Below are 26,081 nucleotides of genomic sequence, written 5' to 3' on the forward strand. Positions count from 1 at the left end.
CTTTGCCGGAAGAAGAATCATGTGTAGAAGAGGAAAAATATCAGCCAGTTAAGTTGACAACAAAGGCCCGAACGAGGAAGAGCTAGTGCATGCCGATCAAGGTGAAGCTTTGGTGGTCCGCCGCAACCTGAATACAACCATGGTAGCTGCTGAAGAAGACTGGTTATGCCATAACATCTTCCACACTAAATCCACTTCACATGGCAAGATAGAGGAGTCCATCAAACTTTGACGTCCTAGGTACCTTAAGCATGTTTACTTGTAGCATTAGGTTATCGCTTGCTGATCATGGTGTAGATCTTGGGTCAGTAGTGTTGGGCATATTAGACGATGAATACTACCTACATCTTGCTGAAAAACAAGATCAGGCTGTTGGGTCAGTAGTGGGGTTTCTACTTTACCACAATCGGTTGCACCGACATACCCTTCCTCTTTTGAGTTTTCAGACCAAGTTCAACACCTCCCCGGCGTCAAGTCTCTCTTGGCTTTTTCGTTCCTTCCTATTTTCTTTTGTTTATTGTGGAATCCTTTTTTAGTTGGAAAAAAAAATCAGACTATGTATTCCTTCTCATAAAAGACCTAGAACAAGTAACATGAAAATTGTTTTCATCTTTTATGATAAACAAGCACTTTTGTCGGGAATATATTAAGTTGTAGATCAGATCCCTATCATGCCTAACATCATTTATCAATTACATTCTGTTTCTTTTGCCTCTCCATAGCATCTTAACATTTTTTTTGAAAATGAAAGTTTTCCTTGTGAAAAAATAATATTCGAATTATTCTCAATGTTTCATTTGCCTGTTATTCTTCTGACTTTAAAAGAAGTACATCCTTAAACTATATAAAAGTGGCTTAATTCCCAACATTTTCTACTCCAGAGATGACCCTCATTAGATCTCTCTTTTAAAATGTTTAAACATGTTTTACGTAAAAGAAGAGACACCAAAAACTCCTGAAAAGGATATACTAGTATATATTGACTCTAAGAACCTACAGTGAGATTCAAATGCATTAGATTTTAAAAAATTATGAATTAATTATTTGCAGATATTTTTGAATCTAGATTTTAATTAAATTATTTATAATCTAAAAATTCTTTGCAGCCATGTGCAGCTACACGTGCATGATAACTAGTTTCTGTAAGTTTCTGTGATTCATGTATTACTTATGAATAATCCTTGAATCTTTGCTTATAAATTAAGATTCTTCCAATATTGTTCAACCTATTTCTACTTATGATTTTTCATCTACAGAACTTTCCAAAACATTTTCAACTAAAGAATTAATGTCCAGTGAAATTATCAAGAATCCAAAATTTGCTGGCACGCCTCCAATGATACATAACAACAACTTGATTGCGCTTCATATATTATTTCCATTTGACTATATTCATCGTTAAATCTGTGCTTCCATGAGTTGGGCAGCCTGAGCCCAATTGAACACCTTTAGAGGTAAATCACCTAGAATATCCTAAAGTGCTCTCAAATACCCTTTGCGTAATCCAGCTTCTAGCACGTCTCAAAACTTGTATTTGGAATTTTTGAAGAGGTTTGGGGGGAATATGAGAATTGAGAAAAGGGAGAAAATTGAGGAGATTGTGGGCACAGATGAGGGACAAGACAAACAAAAGCCATATTGAGGGGTCTTAGCAGAGGATGAACAAAAATAAGTCTGGGAAGGGACCACGAAAGGAAAGCTACTTTTGACAAAACATGCTATTTTGTAACTAATGTCAATTTGTCCATCTGAAGTCAAATATGATGAAACCTTTTGCATAAATCAGATGACTTCAGCGAAGCATTTTCTGCTAGGCCTGTGTAATAAACTCAAATTAATTCAAAACCAATGATAATAAAATTGCTAATATGGTTTGGACTGTGGACTAGCAATAAAGCAGGAAAAATCTTTTGATTGGCTTGTTAAGACAAGTTGATAAACTGAAAGGGTAGAAGGGATTTTCACATGAAGTAGTAACTTCATCCATGAAGGAATCATGTTTAATAGTCAATAGTAAGGACCGCCGAACCGCTACCGGGACCCGTACTGGTTGGCAGTCGGTAGGGTTCCGTACCGGTTCGGTACCGAACCGGAACTAGTACGGCTAGGGAGTTCCAGTTCCATACCGGCACGCCCATTTTTTTTACTTTTCAAGAATATTTAATTAGTAATCAATCTTTTTGAAGTTTTTCAATAATTTTAAGTGTATTTTGATTTTTTTTTTGTGTTTTCTTGATATTTTTTGATTTTTTTGGTGTTTCTATGCACCGAGTCGGCATCGAACTGGACGGTTCTGGCCGGTTCCGGTCCCAAATGGACCGGTTCTGGCCTGTAGAGGTCGGAACCGAATTGAAATGGCGAACCGACCTAATTTCGCACCGGGTCGGCTCGGTACTGCTTGAACCGAGCGGTTCGGCAGACCTTGGTCAATACATTTACTCTGTAGAGGAAGATATTTGCTCTAAACTATTCTGTTGAGCAAGTTGAGGACCATGTTTTGAAGGTTCTTATATGACTTCTTTCCCACCACCCTCCTCTTTTTGCTAGATGAATTAGGATCCGGATGAAAAGAGCTAGAAACTTTATTAATTAATTGAGGTACCAAAGAGCACACATCTCAGGTGCAATGTCAACAGCTTTCTCACACACACATAGAAAAAGCCTATAGTAAGAGCAGAAAATGCTAAATTAACACGTAGGAGAAAAGGCACACCATGATGCTAAATGGAGATGTCCCTGGTTCCTATCAACCATCATCAAAGCAGTTGGGGACATAAAAAATTCTCTCATGATAGGCTAGCTCGTTAGTAATTCTTGATGACCTAACTTATCTATCCAAACAGCCCCCTTTCCTCTTCCATTTATCTCATTAACCGATAATCTCAATAGGATGCCTTTATACTAAGGGCTTATAAAAGGACTGATCGTAATGATGCACATTTTCTTTTTCATTTGCAATATGACTCATCCATAATAATTTGGATCACTTGGTAATCTCTAGTTTCCTTTCAATTTGTTTCAAGTGGTCCGTAGTTGCAAGTTTTGTGGTAAACTTCGACAAAAAACTTAGCAACCAGTCCAAAAAAGGATAGAATCTTCATCAGGGTAAATTGCTGGAACTAGAAAGACTTGAAGAAGACCATTTCATGCTACAATTAGAACATATAGATTTTCGGATTGGTAGGAGGTTGCTTGCCTTTGTCTTAGGGAGTATGATTACTTCTCAAGGATGTGATTAAGGGCCTGTTTGGGTGCTTTGCATCCATTATCCTTGATTATGGCTCGCTAAAAGTTGGAAAAATGGAAAATAGGTGATGAGAGAAAACTTCATATGTGGGTCAGGATAATGGTAAGGGATAACAGAATCCACCAGGGAGGTGATTTATGCCTTCCCCCAAAAGTAGGGATCAGCAAATGATCATGGGTCCTTGCTGCACCCCTCTAAATTTCCACTAGAAAATATAATCGGCCCCTCTAACTTCTCACTCAAAAAAGCCACTTGCCCTTCACTCCGAATTATTCTTGGATTATATATTCTGGCAGCCAAGTAGCCCCTAACAGCTTATTGACATATGAATGTCTAATTTTCCAGCTTGTTATTTTAATTTGACCAAAGTTAAATATCATCTAGACTCTAGAGTGACATTAACCAATAACCAACCTACCCAGCAATATTGATGCATACTATAAGAGAGATAGATGTCGAGCATCTGGTAGGTGCAACCACCCCATTCTTCTTACCAGATAGGGAATCAGAGAGGATTGTGTTATTGTGTATACATATCTTATTGCTTCATCTTCATACTCTCTCTACTTGGCAGCATATTCACATTGCTATTCTCACCATACAGGTGACAATAGTTTATTCATATAGAAATAGGGGGTACAGAACTGATAAGATTGTTCATTATGCATTCCCACACTTGCTTCCCAATGTTAATTGGTAGCGGTAGTCATAGAATGTTTCTTTCAGGAAAAGTGGTATGACCGTATGAGCAATCTTTTTTAGGAGGTACCACCTGGTTGAACAAGATTTTGTGTCTAGAATAAAGACTCAAGGTGAATAAGAAGAAACAAGTTTGAAGGCTGAACGAATCTCTGTTTCATAATGGCTAAGAGGATAGGTGATGTAGCGACTTGTAGATTTAGGCCCGATTTATGTGTTTGGCTGAATTGTTATATGAGGTTAAATTTCAGAAAAAAGTTTAGCAAGTATTTGGCAAAAGAAGAAGAGTAAAAAAAGAATCAAGGATTGCTATACCAGAATCGGAACCTAGACCGGTCACGCGGTAGCATAGGTCGGTATGCCCCCCTGCTGTTCCTACCAGGCCCATACCGACACAGTAGAGGCAGGAGAGAGGGAGAACCGAAGAGAAGAAAAGAGAGAGAGAAGGGGGAGAGTGGGAGGGAGATAGAAGGGTAGCAGACATTCGGCGGAGGCCGGTGGAGGGCCAAGGAGCCATGTGAAGGGGCGAAGGACAGGCTCCGTCTCGGAGGCGGAGACCCTCCGCCCCTCTGCGGCCCTCCGCCAGCCAACCGCCACCCTCCCTCTCTTTTTCTTCCTCTCCCTCCCTCCCCTGCTCTCTCTCTCTCTACCTCTTTTTCCTTCTACTTCTCTCCCTCTGTCCCGGTTTTTCATTTTGGTTGCCGGAACCATCCCGGTCCGCCGCCAATATAGCTTGGTACGCCCCGAATCAGGCAGTTTGGGATGTTCTGCTGACCATGGAAAGAATAAGGTATGAAAAGAGAGATGAAAAAGGAGAAGGGGATTCAGAGAAAGAAAACTAAAAAAGATCACTGGAGATTCCAAAAAGAAGAAAATAAGCTTTTCCTTTTCTCCAATATTTTATCTTTATAACTCTCAACTAATAGCATGCAGATTCCCTCTAATACAACACCATGAAAAAAAAAAAAGCAAAGTACGCTTAGAAAGGGCCAACTTATGGAGAAAAGGCAAGGAGACACAAATGGAGGGACTTAAAGACCCATGAAGCCCTGTGAGAAGGAGCTTCCAATATTTCCAACCATCAATGTGGGCCTTGACTACTTAATTTGTTGCTTATGTGGCAAGTAAATCATCATCACATAGACCTAAGAGTCAAGCCTAAACATGCTTATATAAAAATTTAATCTTCACCATACAATCAAAATACACGCTAAAGCTTATAAGAAATAATAAAACCCTAATACTAGAAAAATGATAAGAGGCTTCAAAATTCTGCATAGATAATCAGGTACAGACAGTGGGAGTTATAAAAGCTAGGAACTACAGGATAGATTTTGGAAGTGGAGTGTCTGATTGGAAGGACCATTATTACAAAAAACAAATAGTTTCTTTATAGGGGTCAGATATGGGTTAGGAAAAGGTATCAAAATCCAATTTAGGCGGTGTGCTGGCTTTTGCTTCCTATGTTTCCTGAAGCTCTTAAGGTTTGCTTCCGATATTAGAGTAGAGGTTCATTATAATTGTAAGGACCTATTTAGATATTCCTACATGATTGGGCTGAAAATCCTGTAGGATTCATGGATTGGGCCATCTATTTAAGTACGGCCCTATATCAACAAAATACCACTCAGCCCAAATCTTGAGGGAAGGAGAAAAAAAAATACCTCCATGGGTCTTTCTTTTTTCTTGCAGCCCAAAAGCTAGGATCAGGGCTCGGTTTGGGCAGGTTCTTAGAAAATGCAAGCTAGAAGGGCCAACAGATCCGATTCCTATATAATTTTCAGCCCAATACTGTAGAAATATCCAAACAGGCCTTAAGTGATAAGTCATGCCCTATACTAGTAAGTAAAATAAGTGAAAAGCCCCATACTATTGATATCAAGACCTGTATGAAAATACTAATAGAGACACAGATGACTTCAAAGAATGAAGATAGATAGCCATAGGCACATTTTCTTTTTTTCATTTAGCTCTTTTTCATTTTCTTTGTAAGACCTGTATATCTATCGGTAGATATACATTGGAACTAGCTGGTGGTCCTATATCACCTAAGCTTTTTCTTAGTGTGTATGTGAAGTATCACCTTTGCTTTTTGATAGACAACTGAGATAGAGATTATGACAGACAGTTATGATAAAAGATAGGCTTACTGGAAAGTATGCCTACTAGGTGGAATATGAGTTGACAAGATTTTCTGCACATTGAGTTCTCCCATATTAGAGACCTAGATGTAAAGGTACTGGAGTTTCAATATAGTCTTACAAAGAAAGATACTACGGCTAAGCTCCAAAAAGGTAACAAGACTCGTAAACATGTGGAAGTTAATATCTCATGCAATACTATGGCAGTCGAGGTGATCCAAGAGGATCCCCAGATGCAATGTGGACCACTTTGACCACTACAGATAAGCTGCATAGAGTCCAAGAGCAAGATCCAGCACATCGGAAAGCCGAGTCGCAAGTAAAACTTCCGGAGGTCATAACTTGGTCGTACGATGACCAATTGAGATAATCTTTTTTTAAAAAAAAATGGCTAACTATTCGAGATCTACGACATGACGCCACATCCTTAATAGGAGAATGCCCATAGTGATGGAGTCAAAATTTCATCATTTGGGGCCTAAAACAAGCCGGTCAAACCGAAAGTTTTCTTTTCGGATAAGACTTTGACCGGATGTATCTCCCAATCCAAGAAGAATTAGGTGGAGTGATATTAAAAAAAATTCATGTAAAAGTCAAGATCTACTTCCTGAAGAATTTTAGTTTTTTCAAGTTTATTTCTACTAGTCATGTCTTTTAGAAAAGAGATTCCTATTAGAACTAGGAAAAGAAATCCTATCCGAACTGCGCAAGACAGACCTCAGCATTATTAATAAAGGCTATGTATCTTGGTTTTAGATCATCAACAAAAGAAAAGAGGACTTAGAGTCTTAGACCCTACTTTCGCAATTCTTATCTTATTCTAATTTTTTTTGGAGAGATTCGAGCTGAGCAAGCTGAGAAAAATCTTTCTTTGTTCCGATCGGATCATGAGATGAAATTTTTCAAATATCACATATATTTTGCAACAACAAACTAAGAAACACCAAATTCATTTTCTAGTTAATCAAGGAGGCATATTCCCCAAGGATTGCTGTGCTGGTACTAGGGCCCGAACCGGTTGCCTGGCTGCAAGGTTCGGTACATCCTCGTGCCGTTCCATGCCGGGCCCGTACCGATATAGTAGAGGAGGTTGGCGAGAGGGAGAACAGAAGAGAGAAAAAGAGAGAAGGGGGAGAGGAAGGGAGAGAGGAGAAGATCGGCGGAGGTCAGCGAAGCACATCCCGACATGCTAGAGAGGGAGAATGGGAAAGAAAAAGAGAGTGGGGAGCGAGGGAGAGGGAGGGACAGAGGAGGGTGGCCAATGAAGGCCGGCAGAGGGCCAAGGAGCGTGTGGAGGGGCGAAGGGGCCCTTTTTTATTTAAAAACTTCAAAAAGAAAAATGAGCTCCCTTTAGGATCCCTGTTTCGAATGAAATAGGGGAATCAGAGGCGGAGCTGCTCCTCCGCCCCTTCGTGTGGCTCTCCGTCCCTCCGCCGGCCAGCCGCCACCCTCCCTTTCTCTTCCTTCCCCCTCTCCCTCCCCCCCTCTCTTTTTCTCTCTTCCTTCTCCCTCTCCTCCTCTATCGCTGGTTTTTTGTTTTGTTTACTAGAACCATCTCGATCGACCACTGGTATGGACGATTCTGTCGTCCATGATATACCCTTTTGAAATTGGTTACTATAAGAAAACTATTATATTTTCTAAGGTTCACCGTGCTAGTACCAAAGCCCGTACCTGTCGGCCGGTGGCACGGTTCAGTATGCCCCCATGCCGTTCCATGTTGGGCTCGTACCGACACAGCAGACAAGGCAAGGGAGAGAAAGAGGGAGAACAAGGAAAAGAGAGACAAGACAAAGGGAGAGGGAAGAAGGGAGGGAGAGAGTACAAGCTCCCGAGGGGTCCATCGGGGCCCCTTTTTTTATTTTGAAAATTTTAAGAAAAGTTGGCAAACAGAGGTCCAGAGGGCGGAGCCCTGCTTCGACCCTCTGCAGCCTTCCAGCGGCCCTCCCTCCCTCTCCCTTCCTCCCTTCTCTCTTTTCCTTTCTTTCCTTCTCCCTCTCTCCCTTCTACCAATTTCTCATTTTAAATACCAGAACCGTCTTGGTCCGCCGCCAGCATGGCTCGGTACACTCCGAACCGGGTGGTTCAGGACGGTTTCACATTTCTTGGTATTTTCCCTTCCTTTTAGAATCTTCTAGTTTCGTCATTATCTTCTTAAGAAATTAGAAAGCTATCTTTTGCCTCCTTTTCCTTCTTCAATTATTTCTCTTTTATGTTTTCCTGTTGTTTATCAAAATAGAATGGTTAAAGGTAAAAAAAATGCAGTTTCTTTAGCATAATTTAGTCTAAAAAACTTCAGAAATTATAATTCACTTCAGTAGGGAATGTACAGAAATTTTTCTTTTCCAGGTTGTAGTAAGATTGTTAGTAACCCAATATATAATGGAAATATAGAAATATGAGGGAGAAAGGATGCAAAAGTTTGTATCACCACTTAAACAAGTATAAAATAAAATATGGCTAGAAGCCTGCAACATAATAAGAATTAAAGAATTAAAGATTTTTAAAAGTTGTGTACAATCAGGAGAGAGATTCCTAAGCTGATACAGCAGTTATATAAAAGACTCAAGCTTCCACTTACCAGCCATGCAAGGAACATCACAATCCCATTAACTAGATATGCATTGGATCTCTTCAATCCTGCAGTGTCAAGAAACCTTGGCAAAAGAAAAGATGAAGAGGTCAGCAATTAGATACTTCGAAAAATTATTGCATCTACAAAGAAATACATCCACAATTTTCAAAGTTACCATCGTAAATTAATTGCTGGTGTGGTTGTCTCAGAAATGAGGACCATGTATGTATATAATTGCCCTTCCCCATATATCATGGCATATGCTACAGCACTTACTGAAAGTAGATGATGAAGAACCTGCAAAGAAATCCGTCCTCATAGAAGCAGAGTACTTCTAAAACTCAAATAAAGATATTTTTCTAGAATAGAGAGATCATATAATAGGAGTAAAAACACAATTTCCAGCCAATCTGATATCAAGCTGAATGGGTCCTATTCAAGCAAAATAATGAATGAAGCTTCAAGATAGGCAACTTACATACTCCATTCCACCAAGGGAAGGATATAAACAAAATATCATTGCAAGATCTGTGATAAAATATCCAACGGAAACCTGCTGCATGCAAGATTCCAGCTATAATATACACGAACAACCAAGATTGTGCTTCAAAAGTAAGACCAAGCACAAGAATGTATGATACAATGGGAAAATAGACTTGTTACCCCCAATCCAAAAGTAGAAAGATGTGAACTTCGAAATGTGACAAAACCCTCAAGGTGATAATCAGAGAATAAATCTGAGAAAAACACTAGGTGTAATGACAGAATTGTGATAAAAACGGCATGAACACTAGACATACCCCTGAAAAAAGGAAACAAAGTTCAAATAGAATTTAAGGAAAAAACAACTTATAAGAAGAATTATGGGTGGTAACAGCCGTTTATTACTCACCTATTGTTCCATTCGATCCGTTGAATCTTTGTAAGGGAACTGTATCCCTTGAAGTAAAAGGAACTGATTAACTGGGTAAGATCATATGCCTAAACCCGTCCAAAGAAAAAAGCATTCCATGGTTAGACTGATGTGGTAAACAGAAACTTCAGCTCCAACATTTAGAATCGGTTCCTCATCAACTTTATCAGCAAGAAACTAATGGCATGGTATGAGACAATCTTGCAAAAAATAATGAATGAAAAAGGCATCCTATTCCCAAAAATAAGTAAACTAAAGAACATAAATACATAACAGTAATCAATAAATAAAAGCATAAATAAATAAACACCAACTTAAATAGAAGGCATGCAAATGATATAAGAAAGTGATGATAGTGGTTGACTATATCAGTCATGTAATTTTATTGGTTGATCATATCAGTTATGTGATTTTATTGCACCGAAATGTACATGCACCTTAATTAAGCATGAATTATTTATGTTTTTATTGCCAAAAAGATACTAATCATGACCATCCACCAAACACTAGATGCACTTTGGGTCAAAATCCAAATAGGGTCCTCCTTATTAGGAAGGCCACAGAGTAGGATCAGGCATCATCATGACTATGTTACATCAAATACTCATCCATTTTTATGATAGGCTCGTGGTAGGCAATAACTGCCAAATGGGAGTTATAACTTATATCTGTCTTGAAATTTAGTAACCATGAAAAATATAGCATTCCCCATGCACTATGAGTTGCTTTTAGATTTAAAAACTGAAGAACTTTATAATACAATAGGAAGGTTTTGATAACAGCAATATTCACTAACAATGAAGCTCCTTGAAGCTGTTATTTGTCTTTATAATGATAACAACAGTTGTTATAGTTCCTAGTTCACCCCTAGATTAGATTTTCTGGAAATAAAACAATAGTTGTTGAAACATCCATCATGTACATACACATTGTAATGTAAAATAGTGACATTGTTGAAGCATGGGCCCTCAAGAACCATTACAATGTCCATTATAATATCTTAACTTATGAGGGCCATTTGTAAAGAGCAAAATAGTCACATCAGAAAGAAATATTCTATTTTATTGAAGGTTGTGAAAGCAGGGATTCACCAACAACCATCCACCCCCCATGCACATGACAGTCACTACTGTCCACACACTCAGGCAGGCAGCAGCATGACATAGAAGTAAAGCAAATAGGTGGATCATTCACACCTGCTTCCATGTCATCTGTGAAAGATTTTTCCTTTCTCCAAATTTACTTTGAGGCTCGGCCAAATGTGACCGGGAGGGAGATAAACCCCCATTCTACGGAGATAGGATCTCCTGAAAATCCGACCAAAGAAAAGTTTATCCTCTTTAATTGGTCAGTAGGCAGCTTCATCTTACAAAAAGCCTCATAAAATAATACATCCGCCAAGCTTCCATTATCCACTAATATATTCTTTACATCATAATTACCGACGGTTAAGGAAACTACAATAGTATCATCATGCAGAGTTTGTACACCCTCAATATTAGCATATGAGAAGAAAATCACCTTGCCCATCCTCTGCCTCTTCGAATCTGAGCTTCTTGCTTGGCCAGAGCGCGTGTAGTTCCTTCGCGCAGGCGAGGTCATTCCATATATTGTTGATGATGCCCACAGTAGGATGGTTGTCAATTTGCTACCTAGAAGAAAGTAGCTCTCTCCTAATATTGTTCCGATCTTGCGGGTGGTCGATAAAGCATCTAAGGTATCTTAGGTAGATGAGGGCCTCAATCTCATTCTTGAACTGCTAGCAGTCTTCGGTGTCATGGTCGAAGTCCTGGTGGAATTTGCAAAATTTGTTTTTATCCTTTTTCGCAGCTTCATTCCGAGGCCATTTCATGTAGCCTCAGTTCTCAATCTTTGTTAGGATTTGCGTTCCAAGGTATGAAAAGGTGTTTACCTCTCCAATTGTTAGATTGGACTCCTTGGTCGATGGGAACTTTGATTACCCATCCTTTGTTTCTTCTTAGGTTTGCTTTTGTCCTTCCGAGCCTGTTTATTCTTTTTCTTGCTAGACTTATTCTCGTCCGACTCTTACCGAGCTGTCATGGCTTCTGCATTTATGTACTTCTCAACTCGGGCGAGGAGCTTCAAATAGCTTCTACCTCTTCTCGAGGGAGAAAAGGAATTGAAAGGTCCTCAACCCACATTGCAATGCGGCACCGCGACCGAATGACTCAGGTCGAACACCTCCAAGGTCACCACACTAAAACGGTTGACATAATCCAGGAGGGACTCTCTATCCGGTTGCTTGATAGCAAATAGGTATTCTGAACCTTTCCTCCGTCGACAACTGCTGATGAAGTGTGCCTCAAATAGTTAGCCAAACTGCTCAAAGGAATGGATCAAGTTCAGCTACAGCTAAGTGTACCACAACCAAGCTGCCTTCTCGAGTGGCTGGAAAGGCTAGACAAAGTACTGCATAGGTGGCCCTCTGGAGCATCATGAGGGTCCTAAAACTTTTCAAGTGGTCCAAGAGGTCGGTAGTCCCGTTATAGGTCTCCAATTGGAGCTTTTAAAATCGAGGAAGGAGTTCCTACATGATCTTCATCAAGAATGGAGGGTCGGTTGTGAAGTCGACGTCATCCTCGAGCTCAACGTTGCGGCCTCTTAAAGCCCCGAGGCACCAATCTATTTCCTTGAACCCATAGTCGAGGTCGACCTCCCTCTTGGAGATCCCCTCCAATCAGTGGTGGGATGAATGCCCTAGCATCGATCCCTTCTAAGACTACAAGGTGGGATGAATGCCCTAGCATCGATCCCTTCCAAGACTACGATCTCGGGGATCAACGTCACCTCCCTTGCCATATGCTCTATAGGCAAGAATAGTGACTATGTCGGGCCCATTCTGGACTCTGGGGATGGGAATGGTAACTCAGCTACACCGAATCCTCTTGATCTCCGAAGGCACAAGTCTACTGCGGCAGTTGTTGTAACTGCGATTGTTGTTGCTACTGGTGGTTGTGGTTAATGGATGACCGTTGCAAGTTCTGGATGGCAGTGGTCAATGTCTAAACCTGTTGCATAAGCAGACAAAACTGCTGCAGGTTAGGTTGTAGCTCCTACGGAGGAGCCCTCTGAGAGCTCTGTAAAGAGCCGTCGGACTCCAAGCTTGCATCTTGTTGGATGGCTACGGTCATCGCCTGTGTTCTCGACTTCATGGCTGCATGTCGCCTGCTTGATCGATCAAACATCAAAAGATGAAGTTAGGATCCTTCCTCTAGCGCCAATCTGTTGCCGCTAGGAACTAGCCCGACCCAAATGTCGAGTTGGTGGGATAATTGGATATCTCAGATCGTCTACCGTCCGAATCGAAGAGATCGAATGGAGTCACTACATGCCTCTGGAGCGATGGTCTAGTGGCCGCTGCGCTTGATCGGCAATGAACCCAATGCCGAGCACCCTCGAGTTCGCATTGAACGACAGAGGAATGGCTTTGGCAAGCGCTCTGATACTGGCTCCGACTTGAAACAGCAAATTCAAAGAAATCCACCCACCAAAGCATGTCTGGAAAGAGACTCTTCGATGCCCAAGTTAGACACGACTCTCAAAAAATAGGAGAAGGCTTGAGAGGGGTAGAGAGAAAGCATAAGAGAGTCGAAAAAGAACCTACCTAGAAGGCTCCCAAGAATGCAATATATAGGCGAGGGCTGGAGCCCATCACCAAGTAGTTCAAGGTTATATGCTGGTTGATAAAGTAACAAACCATGTATATCGCTCGTACATCATGCTCGCACTTCTCGATCACAGGGATTTATTGAGGTATCGCATTTGTTAAGATACAGTTAGCGATCACAACCGAATTATTACTGGCTCAAAAGAGTTTAAAATATAGAGGACTCTACATGCATCTTCTTGGGTTGGCTATATGGCAAGCTTTGAATGGTCAGCCCACAGGTAGGTGGCGAGCTTTCATTGGTCCGTTTGCCTTGTCAATAAAGGTCAATTCCAAGGTGTATCAGTATGCATAGCAGCAGAATTTGTTAGGAAACCTTGAGCTTAGGACCAAGAGTTTGAAAACTGAGGGAGGAGTAATTTAACATAGTCAAAAAGCACAAGAAACAATAGCTGCAAGACCAAAAAAAATATTTGAATGGAAGTAGCTAGTGATAACTAGAAGAAGCAAATAGGATAAAAGTATATCGTGAAATAGGATTCATCATTGTTTTAAGTTTAAATTAAAGCTGAATAGTTTTTACCAAAACATATTGGTTTATGCAACAATGTGAACCAAAATCCTGATTTTGGAGTTTCAATCTGTTTCAACTAAAATCAACCCTTTTGCTCCGTTTCTTTGGTTTATTTCAGAAAAACCAACCAGTGTCCACTCAATTTCAATTGGTTTTGGTACTTCAAAGCTGCAAATAGAAATAGCATATAAATTAACACATTTGTTGCTTTTTGGTCGACTTTTAGGTCATCTTTGTAATTTCCTTCTAGATTGAACAAGAGGAGATCACATCAATTTGTCACAAATACAACAGTGGGCAAGCATTTTCTCCACCTCCCCATCCCCCTTCCCCTACCCACTCCTCCCACCCCCACCAATACATATATACACATACAAACATAAATATGTAGTACGTATATATCTAGCGATTCTAGACTTGGCTTGCAAAAATTAAAATTATGTTCTAAGAAATGTAGGGGAATGAAGAGGCTTTGATATTAAAATATTTCTCTACTTTAGTGGGGATCTCATAACCATCTAATAAGATCATGCAAAATCTTGGGCATGATTCATGAAATACTCCAAAATCAAATATTAAAATATTGAAAGCCTAGAACAGAAAACCTCATTCATTATTTTTGAATCATTGCACAAAATCTTGTCTTCATTTTCATTACGTACACAAGCAAGATCTTACCATCAATGAAATCCTTAGCTTTTGGAAAAACAGAAGGTTAAAAAAAAGCTTGTTTTCTTCTCTTCTTTTTTCAATGTTTTCATAATGCATAAATGTCAACATGTATAAGATTGTTTCCAGGCACTATAATATACTCTACAATGGCATTTGATATCTTGTTAACTTGTGTTATGTTTCAACTTCATATTATTTTCTAATTTGTATTTGTTTCTTTTATTTTTCTTGTTCTTATATAATCTCTAAAATTTCTTAAATAATTAAGGAGAAAAAGAACTGAAACTATACAGTCAAACAATAAATTGTAAAGTTCCTTTTAAAATGTCATGTTTTTCTATTTCTATTTTATAACTTTTCTTTAGTTCCAAAATATAAATCACCAAAGCTGGAACTAGTCAAGCTGCCAACATTTTCCAGTCTGAGCAAGAACAGAGAACCAGGATTTCATATATTTCATACCTAGGGATCAATATAGTTCAACCTAATTGATGGAAGTTTATCTTCAATTTGCTCGGACATAATTTAACAATGAAAAATAACATAAGTATATGATTCCATATTGTAGACTTATGAACAAGTTACAAAAAACCACCACAAATATTCCATGTCTTTTTTTTTTGAAAAAAATGAACTGATTAATATTTTGCAACATAACAAACTGAAAAGTTAATATAATTAAGAGCATCTAACGGTTATCAGGATCAAATGGATAAGATAGTTTTCAAAAAATCTAATCAGCATGGAAAATGCAGGAGACTCAATTATCACATCAATCAACAATATAAACAGATCATTTTTACTATATCAATTTTTCAAATATACATGGTTAAATTTACAAACATGGAAACCCAAAATCCTAGAATTTCCAGACATTTTCCTATTTATCTATGTTGTTGCATCAGTCCCTCCAGCAAAAGTGCCATGCCCAACATAATAAAGTGATTTTTTGAAAAAAAAATAGAAGAAAAAACATGGTAAGCTCCCTATTATTGCTAAGTTGCCCATCCTACTTCACTGAACCCATGCAACAACAGAACATAATCCTTTTATAAACAAGTAGTTGCAGATAGAATTATGGAAATGGAAAAGGAGTTAATGAGCAACCAAGGGCATGGATAATGAGATATGGTCCCTCTTTGTGTCCTTTGTCCAGGGAAGATCATAGAGAAGTTGTAAGATAAATTTCTTTTTGTTTGCCTATTCATATACGTATAGTTAGGCATGCATGTATGTATGTACAGGAAACAAATGAATATGAAATGCTTGAACTACAACTTTATTCAAGACTGCTTCAAATAAAACAAAGCTTTAAATAGTTATCTGGCAATTAACTTCCCCGGTGTTTGAAGGACAGAACAAATGGCTGCCTATGGACCTGCCTTATTGTTTTGTATCATATTCGAGCATGATGAGATTGATCTACGAATCGGTATTAGATGCTGTTAGTTCTCCTTGACTTCCACAAATTAGCTGATATGATATGCTTCATGTTTTGGATTACAATTACTTTTATTATCTACTGTTCTTAATTTCTGAATTTTTTGTCCACCTTGATATTTTGGGCACCTGACTGTCCACCTGCCTGGTGCCCTGCTACCAAGGGATTCCCAGGCTAGCCATATGCTATCTAGAGACTTGTAAAACATGGAGCATCACAGTGATTTATGGTCATAATGATAGGTTTCAGGAAGCAACCTTGAGATGAAACCACTATCTTTAGAAATAGCCCCATGCCCCCATATGTTCATCTGAAATAGAAACCACTCATTTCCATCTTCTTTTTCCACATGTATGGATAGTAGTACTCTGTAACAAAATTATGCCAAAAAGTATCATACGCACCAACTTGCACATGAAAATGCCACCAAGCACAGAAGTATATGGGACGGCTGGATCTGACAATAAGTAGTCCTTAACTATGGCCTCTGCCTGGTATCGGTAGGATTGGAGTGACATTACTGAAGTCTTCAAACCTGCATCTAAACATACATTTTACCAGTATGTCCATTCAGTAAAGACTAAACACAACCATAACAAAGTTGAACAACACAAGAATATCATAAAATATCAGAATGGTCTTATCATTCATAGATATAATATTTTCGATAAAGCATGCCAAAATATCTGCAAATTTAAATTCTAAAAATACCAGCATTAGTAAAGAAAGCAGTGAGGAATGATTTCCTGTTAGCAATTGTTTAGAGACCTTATATAGAATGAAGGATTTTCTGTTAAAAAGTAGTTAACAGATCTCCTGGAAATATTTCTCCTTCTTGACTGCTTTCCTAGGTAAAAACTTGTAATATGAAAAAAGTGGCATTCCATTGCTAGTAATCCTGGCAAAGCATTTGCATTATCTAGCGATCACTGACTCCAACAAATGATAGACAATAAGCCTCTATATGTCAGTGCATTATCTAGTGATCACTGCTGTTTTTAAGCCACTGTCCTGCTTTATAACCTTCCACCCCAATCCCCAAATTTTTTGCATCCTTGTATTGGATCATCCCCTTCCAGAATGAAATTCTTTTATTAATACACTTCCATTGATAAAATCCACAAAAACAACTATTATCCAAATCTAACTCAAACAACATACATCTAAGTAGTTTTCTACATGTACACATAGTTGGAGATAACATTAAGAATCATTGCCAATTTGATGCAGATCAGATGCAAGGTCAAAAACGCAACTCAAAGATTGCATTTCGAAACAGCTAGGCTTACATTTTTCAGATGCTCTTTTTAATTCCGGAAATTTCCGAGTTTTAACAAAATGTGCTCACCTGGATTATTTTATACCAAAAGTTCAAAGAACAGATAAAATGGTAAGATATGGGAATATTTCCTCTAAAAAAAATGAAATGGCCGAGGTTCGCCATCTCAATACCGAACACGGTACTGGTACCATCCTATTATAGTGTCAGTACGCCTCCCATACCGCATACCGATTCAGCGTATCGAGTGTCGATACGCCTCCCGAACCATGTACCTTGGATATGGGATTATGGAGTTCTACAGAAACCTGAAAGTAAGTCTTTTAAATTATTTTTATCATGTCTATTCGGCAAGACATTATAAACATAAAATGAGCTATGAAGTATGAACAAATGAGATTTGAGTTCAGATGTCACAACGTGGGGTATGTTTCAATAAAATGCATATGAATATGGTCAAAATATATAATATAGTGAATGCATATTTGTTGTATGCAAAGAAAATGATGAATTCAAACTAAATTTTTATATAAAAATTTGAGCAGAAAAAAAAACAGCAAAGTTATACACTCGCTTGCATTGATAAATTTTAGTTACGTAAGGAGCAAAACTCAAGTTCAAATTTGGATTCCTAATAAACCAAGGATTGAAGCGATATGTATCACGAGGGTGAACCTTGGTGCAATCGTAAAGAAACTCCATCATGACTTGGAGGTCACTAATTTGAAATACAGAAGCACCTCTCTGCACATGGAAGTAAGCTTGCACCCATCTAACCCTCCCTAGATCCTTCGATGGTGGGAGCCTCATGCACTAAGCTGCCCTCTATTAAAGTGATACACATTATGCCTAAGGCTGCAAATGGGTCGGGTTGACCCGTGACCCGACCCAACCTGACCCGTTTTGGAGGACCCATGGGGCCAGGTCGGGTCCTAAAATTAGATCCGTTCCATTTTTCAGGTCAGGTCTGGGTTTACTGAAGACCCCACTCGACCCGACCTATTTAAAATTTGGGTAATTTTCTGTTTTCAATCCTACGACCCGAATCTGTAAAATTATTCGGGCCCGCGGACTGAAACCTGCGAGGGTGCAACAAGTTCTGAAACCATGTATGGGTTGACCCAAATCAAACCCAAATTTTTGGGTTGGATCCGAATTATACATGGGCCCGACTCGACCCGAATAATCCGTTGGGGCAAAAATTGTAGCGCTAGACCCGACCCGACCCAATCTTCTATTGGGTTGGGTCTAGATCCAAAATTCGGACCCGAACAAGAAGTTGGGTTGGATCAGGGTCACTCATGATCCAACCCGATCCAACTCATTTGCACCCCTAATTATGCTAGCAAGTATAGCCACACTAAACATACATATCCCTCTCTATCATGTGACAACTTGCAATGATGTGTAGTATTGAGACAATGCTATCTCCATATAAATGTCAAAAGTAAATAAGTGGCGGTATGAGCTTATACTGTGTTTGGCTATTTTGAACTGGCCCTCATTACCATCCTAACAAGCTTTGTTTCTATTCTACTTCATCCAAAACTTTCCACCAAGGTTCGCCATCTCGGTAACGGATCCTGTACTGGTGTCACACTCCAACCATGCTATCCACCATTAAATTTGTTTTTTAAATGCCTTTGACATAAGGATTTAACAGTCTGATGATCTGATCTATAAATTGGATACGCTCATATAATCAAGGAGCAACCCTCTGAAAAATTCCCTTGAATTTATAGAGGATATGGATGAAGGAATACATTGATAACATTGGATATGGGAATAGTTTCATCCAAGGTATCCCATCTCGGTACTGCACCCCGTATTGATGCCACCCTGTCACTGTGTCGGTACATCCCTATATTGTATACCAATACTAAACCGGTACGATACAGTAAACCATGTACCGCCTAGTTTCGTACGGTATGGTATATCTTGGTTTCATCTCCAAGGCATATAAGCCAAAAAGTCAAAAGAAATGCAGATCCATTATAGATAAAACATAACAACAAGAAATCATAATCCTATAAAAGTCCAAAAGTCGCAAATTAACACAATGGTATTTTTTTTTTCTCATGATGCAACATAGTATACTTTTCATTTCAATTGGTGGTTCTCAAGATACCAAACCTATAATAGGTTATAGCAAGGTTACCCATACCGGTGGGTACCTTACCATACCAATACTAAACCAAAACATGGTATGGGGGGCATACTAAGTCTTCATACACCAAACCGACCTCCGTATGGGGTATACTGATATTGTACCAGCATGATACCAGTACCAGATCTATTACTGAGATTGCAAACCTTGGGTTATAGTTTCCTTTTTGATGGCACTACATCTTGTTGGGTGTTTGCCAGACAACTTATAACTTTTAGGAGCACTGTCAAGGTTAAAATCATAGTATATAAACTTCTAACAGCATTATTAGCATGTTAGCTTCGAAAAGTGTACAGATTATAGTTACATGCCCCCCACCAAAAACAAAGAAAATTAAGTCTTTTTTTCTTGTATTTTGAACATAATTGGTATAGTTAATATGTAAAATAGTTATGTAGTGCTATATAACATATTACTTAAAATATGCTATCAGTAGTAAGAAGCAATTTACATTTCCTTAAAGCATACCTAACATTTAGCAATACAGAAATTAAAATTAGCCTAAATTAATGAAAAAAATGAATAAAGTAGCATAATTTAGGGAGCTAGGGCCTGTTGGGTGTGTGGGCTGAAATTACCAAAGAATTGTAAAAGTTCAAACAGGAAACCAAGAAACATTAATCATGGTATATTTTGGTATTAGGTGTTCAGCTAATTACTGGAAAAATACAGAAAAAACTAAATATCATCTGAACAAGCTGATTATAGGATTACAAGCTAGTTTTGACTTAGGCCTGCCCACATCACTAGTCTTTGAGTCTTAAGATTTTGATCCAATTCACTTGCAGTCTCTGTAACCATCTTGGAATACATATACTCATCTCTGTAACCATTCAAAAATGACTATTTTTCTAAGTTTTGCACAAGTTTAACAGAGTGTTCTATCCGCACCACACACACCCCTCCCTGCCCCCAAAAAAAAAGAGAGTGAGAATTTAATGTAAAAAATTTTCACTATAGTTAGCATATAAGTTATTGATAGCAAATCTGTCGTTTCACATGGATTTCAAAAATGCAAACAAGCAATAGATTGAAAATAAAGTTTCATGACATGGTGGCATTATGTACTATAATATTATAAATAAATCCTCTTCAAAAATCATAAGAGTCATTTTAGTGCAAGCCATACTTGCAATTGTTTAATTCTGTCTATATAACATGAACAACAAACAAATCTTGAGATCAAAGTATGCCATACCGGTGCCGGTAGGCATACCGGTTAACCAATCTTGAGATCAAGGAATGTCATACCGGTACCGATAGGCATATCGGTCACCTACCAGACCGGTACAGTACCAGTTCAGATCGGTTTATACCGGTTCCGAACCGGTCTGACGCAGGAGCGCGCGCCCGCGCGGTTCCCAGCACGGAGAACCGTGTGCGAGCACGATTCTCAACATGCACCCCGCACTGCCCAGCGCGGGGAACCACACGCGGCGCTGAGCAACGCATGCGGGCGCGCGGGCACGATTACCGGTCCGAACATGCGAACCAGTCCGATTCGCACCAGTACAATATGGTACCGGGTTCGTACCGGTGCAAACCAGTCCGATTCGCACTGGTACACTACCATACCGATCGGTTCCGGCCCCAGTTTTCCACGCTTGAACCAGACTAATCAGGGACCAGACCAGTCCGATACGTGCTGAACCGGCCGGTACGGGCCGGTTCAGCATACCATGCTTGAGATAATATTTCATCTATCTTGAGGTGACTAACAATATATTAGTGGATTAGATAAAGGTCTACCTCCAAACAAGAAACCATACTTTTAAATTGCAGTTGGATATCAAAAAAAAAATTATTGTACCCTTGTATTATTTAGAAAATTTTCCATCTAGAGTAGATTATCCATTATAAATATCTTCTTTGTTGAGCTATCTTCTTGGTCCTTTGCAGATCTGACCATAAGGATGTATAGTGATGGAACTAAGGATAGTAGAAGCATGAGAATGCTTATCAATGAACATTAGGTTTCTCTTCTCTCCACAAATACCAACACTTTGTGGTAGTTGCATAATCCTATTCAAGGGGAAATAATATATTTTCTGTCAGGCAGGACAAGATGGAGGATTACAAAATAAATAAGGTGTCAAAAGACCTCAAAACTACTAAACAACAACAAGATGCATTGATCCATCAAACGTTCACAAAATCCAAAAAGTTCACAGACCAAGATCGCACCAGGGGCAACCCACAATAGATAAGCAGCTATCCATAGGTTCCTCAACAGTGTTTGACAGGGAAGGAAAGGTCAGCTTTGCTTCATGTCTGGAAAACTTAAGAAGGATAGCCTGCTGCCTTCATTTTTCAGTACTATTTCGAACCATTATTTCATCTCAAAAATCTTACTTCTCCATCCTATTCCAATGTGCATCCTAACCGAAGCAAAGAGAGAACTTAGAGCAAAGGACAGGTAGTTTTAACCATAGCAGTTGTAACTATAATAGTGGCAGATACAACTATAATAGCGGCAGATGCCATGACTTGATGGACTTGAGGCTGGAGGGGGGTCATTTGACTATGCATGTAAGACATGTTAGATAAGGATGAGCTACAAGAAGGTGTTAGAAAGAAGGGCATTAATTTCTTTCCAAGAATGTGCTGTTTCACTCACAAAACAAGGGAAAAATAAAAACCAAAACAAGTAGATTAGGCCGCATTTGGCACCATTGTCACTTTTCTTTTTTTCAAAAAAAAACAACAGGAATTCTTTTTGCATTTTTATCCAGATTTTCGACAACAGAAAACATGTTTGTTTCACTCCCTTTTTTTTGAACAACGAGATTCCTTAGAGAGGGAGAACTCAGCAATGGCAGAGAGGCGGCCGAGGGAGTGGTAGAGGGAGAAGGAAGGGGGATGGGGTCGGCAACATGGCCGGGGATGAGGGAAAGCTCAATGTCAAGCAGAGAGGCAGTCGAGGGAGAAGCCGAGGGAGAGGGAGGGAGGATGAGGCCAACGATGTGGCCAGAGATAGGGATAGCTCAGCTTTGAGCGGAGAGGTGGCCGACAAGACCTGGAGAATCGGCGTGATTGTCGGGGCCACCGCGGCTGGGCAAGATCGGGTGGAAGAAGAGGGGTCAAGAGGGAAGGGGTGAAAACCCACTTTTGAAAAAAGTGGAAGTGAAAACTTTTCACTTTCACTTTTTCCACAAATATGAAAGTTGTTTAAAAAAATAGAAATAGGGTAACCAAACATGTTTTCTACATTGAATTCCTTATTTCTATTTTAAAAAAGGAAAAAACAAGACCAAATAGAGCCTTATTTTTTCCACGAAGCATTTCAAATTTTAAAATCTTATTAGACATGCTTGAGAATTAGATTCCTTGGACATTCAGAATCACCTTGGAAAATCTTAATCCCATGGAACACCATGGAAATCCAGTGCATCCAAATAGGCCTTATATGTGTTAAACACTTAAAATATTCTTTGGATGTGTAGACATAGTTACATGCCCCCCTCCACCCACCCCCATTTTGTTCTCATGTATTTTGAACATTATTTGTATATTTAAAATGTAAAATAGTCACATAAAGTTATGTTGTGTGACATATTACTTAAGATATGTAATAGACAAATTAAACTATAACCACCACAAATATCATTAATAAGAAGCTAACCCTATTTCCTTAAATGATACCCCAACATTAGTATAGAGAAACTAAAATCAATTTGTTAAAAAAATGAATGAAGTAGCTAACCTAGGGAGCTAGTTGCAAATGTTTCCATAGACCGGAGCTTCTTTCTCTTCCAATATGTATAAGTACGGGCACAATATAGTAAAATATGCATTATAGGCAATACATATTACTTTAATCCGAGATTCTCAAACCAACCCAATCACACAGATCGAGGCATATAGTATCGCATAGGAATGGAACCGAGTCCATATAGTATCCGAGAAAGGGCCTTTCCAACCACTTCTCCTCTTCTTTTGAACTTCAGAAGGCTTGGGAGTGCAGGGAGTCTGGAAAAGAAGGGGAAAGAGGGGTTTTGCAGGCCAGTAGTTCGGATCAAATAAAGGACAGGTAAATTCTTCTCTCTCTTGTCCTCTCCTTTTTTTTTTCTTTTAAGCCTAACATATGCCAAAAATTGCTAAAACAAAGGGAGGTCAAGCCAAAATTTTTTCTTTTGGCATGATTTCGTTATATGCTGTATATCTAAGAGCATCCATGCATTGATCCCAAAATCATGAATTTTCGTAGTTAATATAATTTTTCTAATAAAAATATTTTTGGGTTAAAATAATAATAAAAAATAATGGTCAGATTTCATTTAGAAAAACTCGTAATATGCTTTGAGGGCTACGTGCTACTTGCTTTTTTCTGGAAACAGTTTGTTAAATTTAGGCATTATTATAGGTATCTGAATGTAAGCTCAAATTCAAAAACATTCAAAAATAAGCAGTGTTAAAGGCATACCACATAGGCTGAAAATATATGTAGCAATCCTAGTAGGATTCTACATTAATCCGATCTAAAATAAATTTTCAAATATTTGATAATTAAATATTAATCTTTAATTGAAAATTGACTAAGTATTTAAAAATAGAAATATTAAAATTAGTATTTTGTATAAATCATTTGAAATTATTTTTTAAGTATTTTTACCTTTTTAGCATTGCAATATAAATTATTGAATTTTTTTAATTTAAAAATTATTAATATAAATAAAAATGTGTATAAGTAATTGAGACATATTTTCTAGGGCAACAAGCATAGATTTTATATTATTTCATAACCTACCACATGTATTGTGAAACTAAATTATAAATCACTAATATATTTAAAAATATATAATATTGTTTATTTTTAGAAAAGTATATCCACTTTATGTACATCGTGATAATGAATGAGGTGATTTATGACGTGTAATCATCAAACTTGTAAAAATGGATTCAAGAAGAAAGAAGAAGGATACAGATGTTGATATTGGTTGGAAGCAAGGTTCGCCGTACCGGTACCGAACCCCGTACCGGTGCCGCACTAGCATAAGCGTACCGAATGTCGGTACGGTACGGTACGTGGTACGTCAGGCGTACCGACACTGGCGTACCGATACCGGTATCCATCGGTACGGGTACGATACGCCCGGTACCGACCTGTACCGATTGGTACAGCATACCATGGTTGGAAGTATGGTGTAATGATCTCAGTTGGCACAATTGGAGGTGCAAGTGGTGCAATACAGAGTGAAGAGGGTAGAATGCACTTTCATGACTTTTGGGAGGGCAAGGGGAACATATAGAGCAACTCATGCCATGCTCACAACTAGCCAGTGACAAATAGCAAGAGCAACCATAGAGGTTGAGGGAAAGCTGACCGAGATCACAAGGCTCTATGTGTAAAAACTTCACCCAAAGATATTATAGGGGGATGTGGAGAAGTCACAGTAGCACCTAGTCCGGTCATAGAGGTAGGGCCAATGAGGGTGGCGCTCCTAAACGAGTCATCCAATAGAGCTAGTCAGGCAAAGGGAGTCAAGAAAAGAAAGCAGTTCATCAGAATAGCAAGAAAGGGCAAGGAAAAGAAAGTTGTAGGTCCATTAAAGAGGGTTAATAGAAGTTCGTTCACTCAGATTCTGAGATTATTGAGCTCTTGGATGATCAGATGCCTAGATCATTTTGCAATATAAGCAATGGTGCTAATGACAGTTCATACTATGATACATATGATATCTAAGGAGGTAGTAGTGGATATGGCAGGGTGCAAACGACTCATAGCCACATAGTCTAAGTCCAATTACTGGTATCTCGTTTCACTCATGCCATCTAGGATATGGACCACACCTGCACGACATAAAGCCTGCAAGGATATGATAATACAAGAGTGACAGAGGGCAGTCCATAAATAAGGAATTTAGACGCACTTATGTTAAGCACAAATATAGAAATTAGAAAATTTTGTTTTTATTTGGATTCTAGAATTTTATTTGGAATCTAGAATTTTATTTTTATGTGAACTCCAGAGTTTACATTATTAGGGTTTTAGGATGCCTATATAAACTTATTGCTATGTTATTAAGAAGATAATTTGCATTATTTAGAATACATGGAGTATTGAGTTGCTTCGCCCTCTGCCTTCTTCTCATCCTCCTCTTCTCTCCCCTCTTCTTCTTCTTCTTCTTCTCTCTCTTTCTTCTTGTATCCTACATCCAAGAGATGAGCCCCTTGAGCTGGTTTAGGATCTCTATTGCAGTTGATGATATAGCATGAGGAATAGGATCCCTATTTGTCTCTACATCCTCAATGTACAACGGATCTTATTATGCATAGCTAGCATAGGATCTATATGCATACCTTCATCTAAGGCATCATATTCAAATGGCTATTATCCTCCACAGCCTCAGCTAGATTACAGGTCAGATTTTGTTATCACGATCTTCCCTTAGGTTGGATGGCTAGCCTAATATCAGATATATGATCAATATTAAGATGGCTATCGATGAGTCCCAAATTGTCATATACAAGGGTGGGCACAACATCTAGGTTGGAGTCAAGTCCAAAGCCCTGACCAGGAATGAGATCTCCATGTCTATGAACGACAATAGAGACTCCAGAGAGACTAGATATCGGTATGTATTTTCTAATTTAAATCGATTTAATATATGTACTTTCAAGATAAAAACTATGAATTCTCTATTTTTATTTATTACAATTGCATTCATCAGGCAATTGTACAGTCTCCAATACAATCCCCAAGACCAATATAAAATAAAATAACATTAAAACAACCTTAAAATTC

At 38.7% G+C, this 26,081-nt stretch overlaps 1 protein-coding gene across 6 annotated transcripts in view; it reads right to left on the reverse strand.

Moving 5' to 3' along the window:
• Positions 1-26,081, reverse strand: part of LOC103713185 (TLC domain-containing protein 4-like) — a 49,370-nt gene that overhangs the window by 20,358 nt on the left and 2,931 nt on the right. For 3 of the 6 annotated variants that reach the window (XR_005508072.1, XM_039118494.1, XM_039118492.1), the window contains 6 exons: positions 16,295-16,431; positions 9,555-9,643; positions 9,326-9,464; positions 9,141-9,218; positions 8,838-8,959; positions 8,669-8,744 (listed from right to left, as the gene is read on the reverse strand). Coding sequence is in view for 4 of the 6 variants with exons in the window: in XM_039118492.1 (XP_038974420.1) it covers positions 8,669-8,744; positions 8,838-8,959; positions 9,141-9,218; positions 9,326-9,464; positions 9,555-9,643; positions 16,295-16,431 (641 nt within the window). In the remaining 2 variants the exon portion in view is untranslated. The remainder of the gene's footprint in view (positions 1-8,668; positions 8,745-8,837; positions 8,960-9,140; positions 9,219-9,325; positions 9,465-9,554; positions 9,644-16,294; positions 16,432-26,081) is intronic. The other 3 variants (XR_005508073.1, XM_039118493.1, XM_039118495.1) reach the window with 2 other exon arrangements.

The sequence above is a fragment of the Phoenix dactylifera genome, unplaced genomic scaffold, assembly GCF_009389715.1.
Source record: "Phoenix dactylifera cultivar Barhee BC4 unplaced genomic scaffold, palm_55x_up_171113_PBpolish2nd_filt_p 000360F, whole genome shotgun sequence".
Taxonomy (NCBI): domain Eukaryota; kingdom Viridiplantae; phylum Streptophyta; class Magnoliopsida; order Arecales; family Arecaceae; genus Phoenix; species Phoenix dactylifera.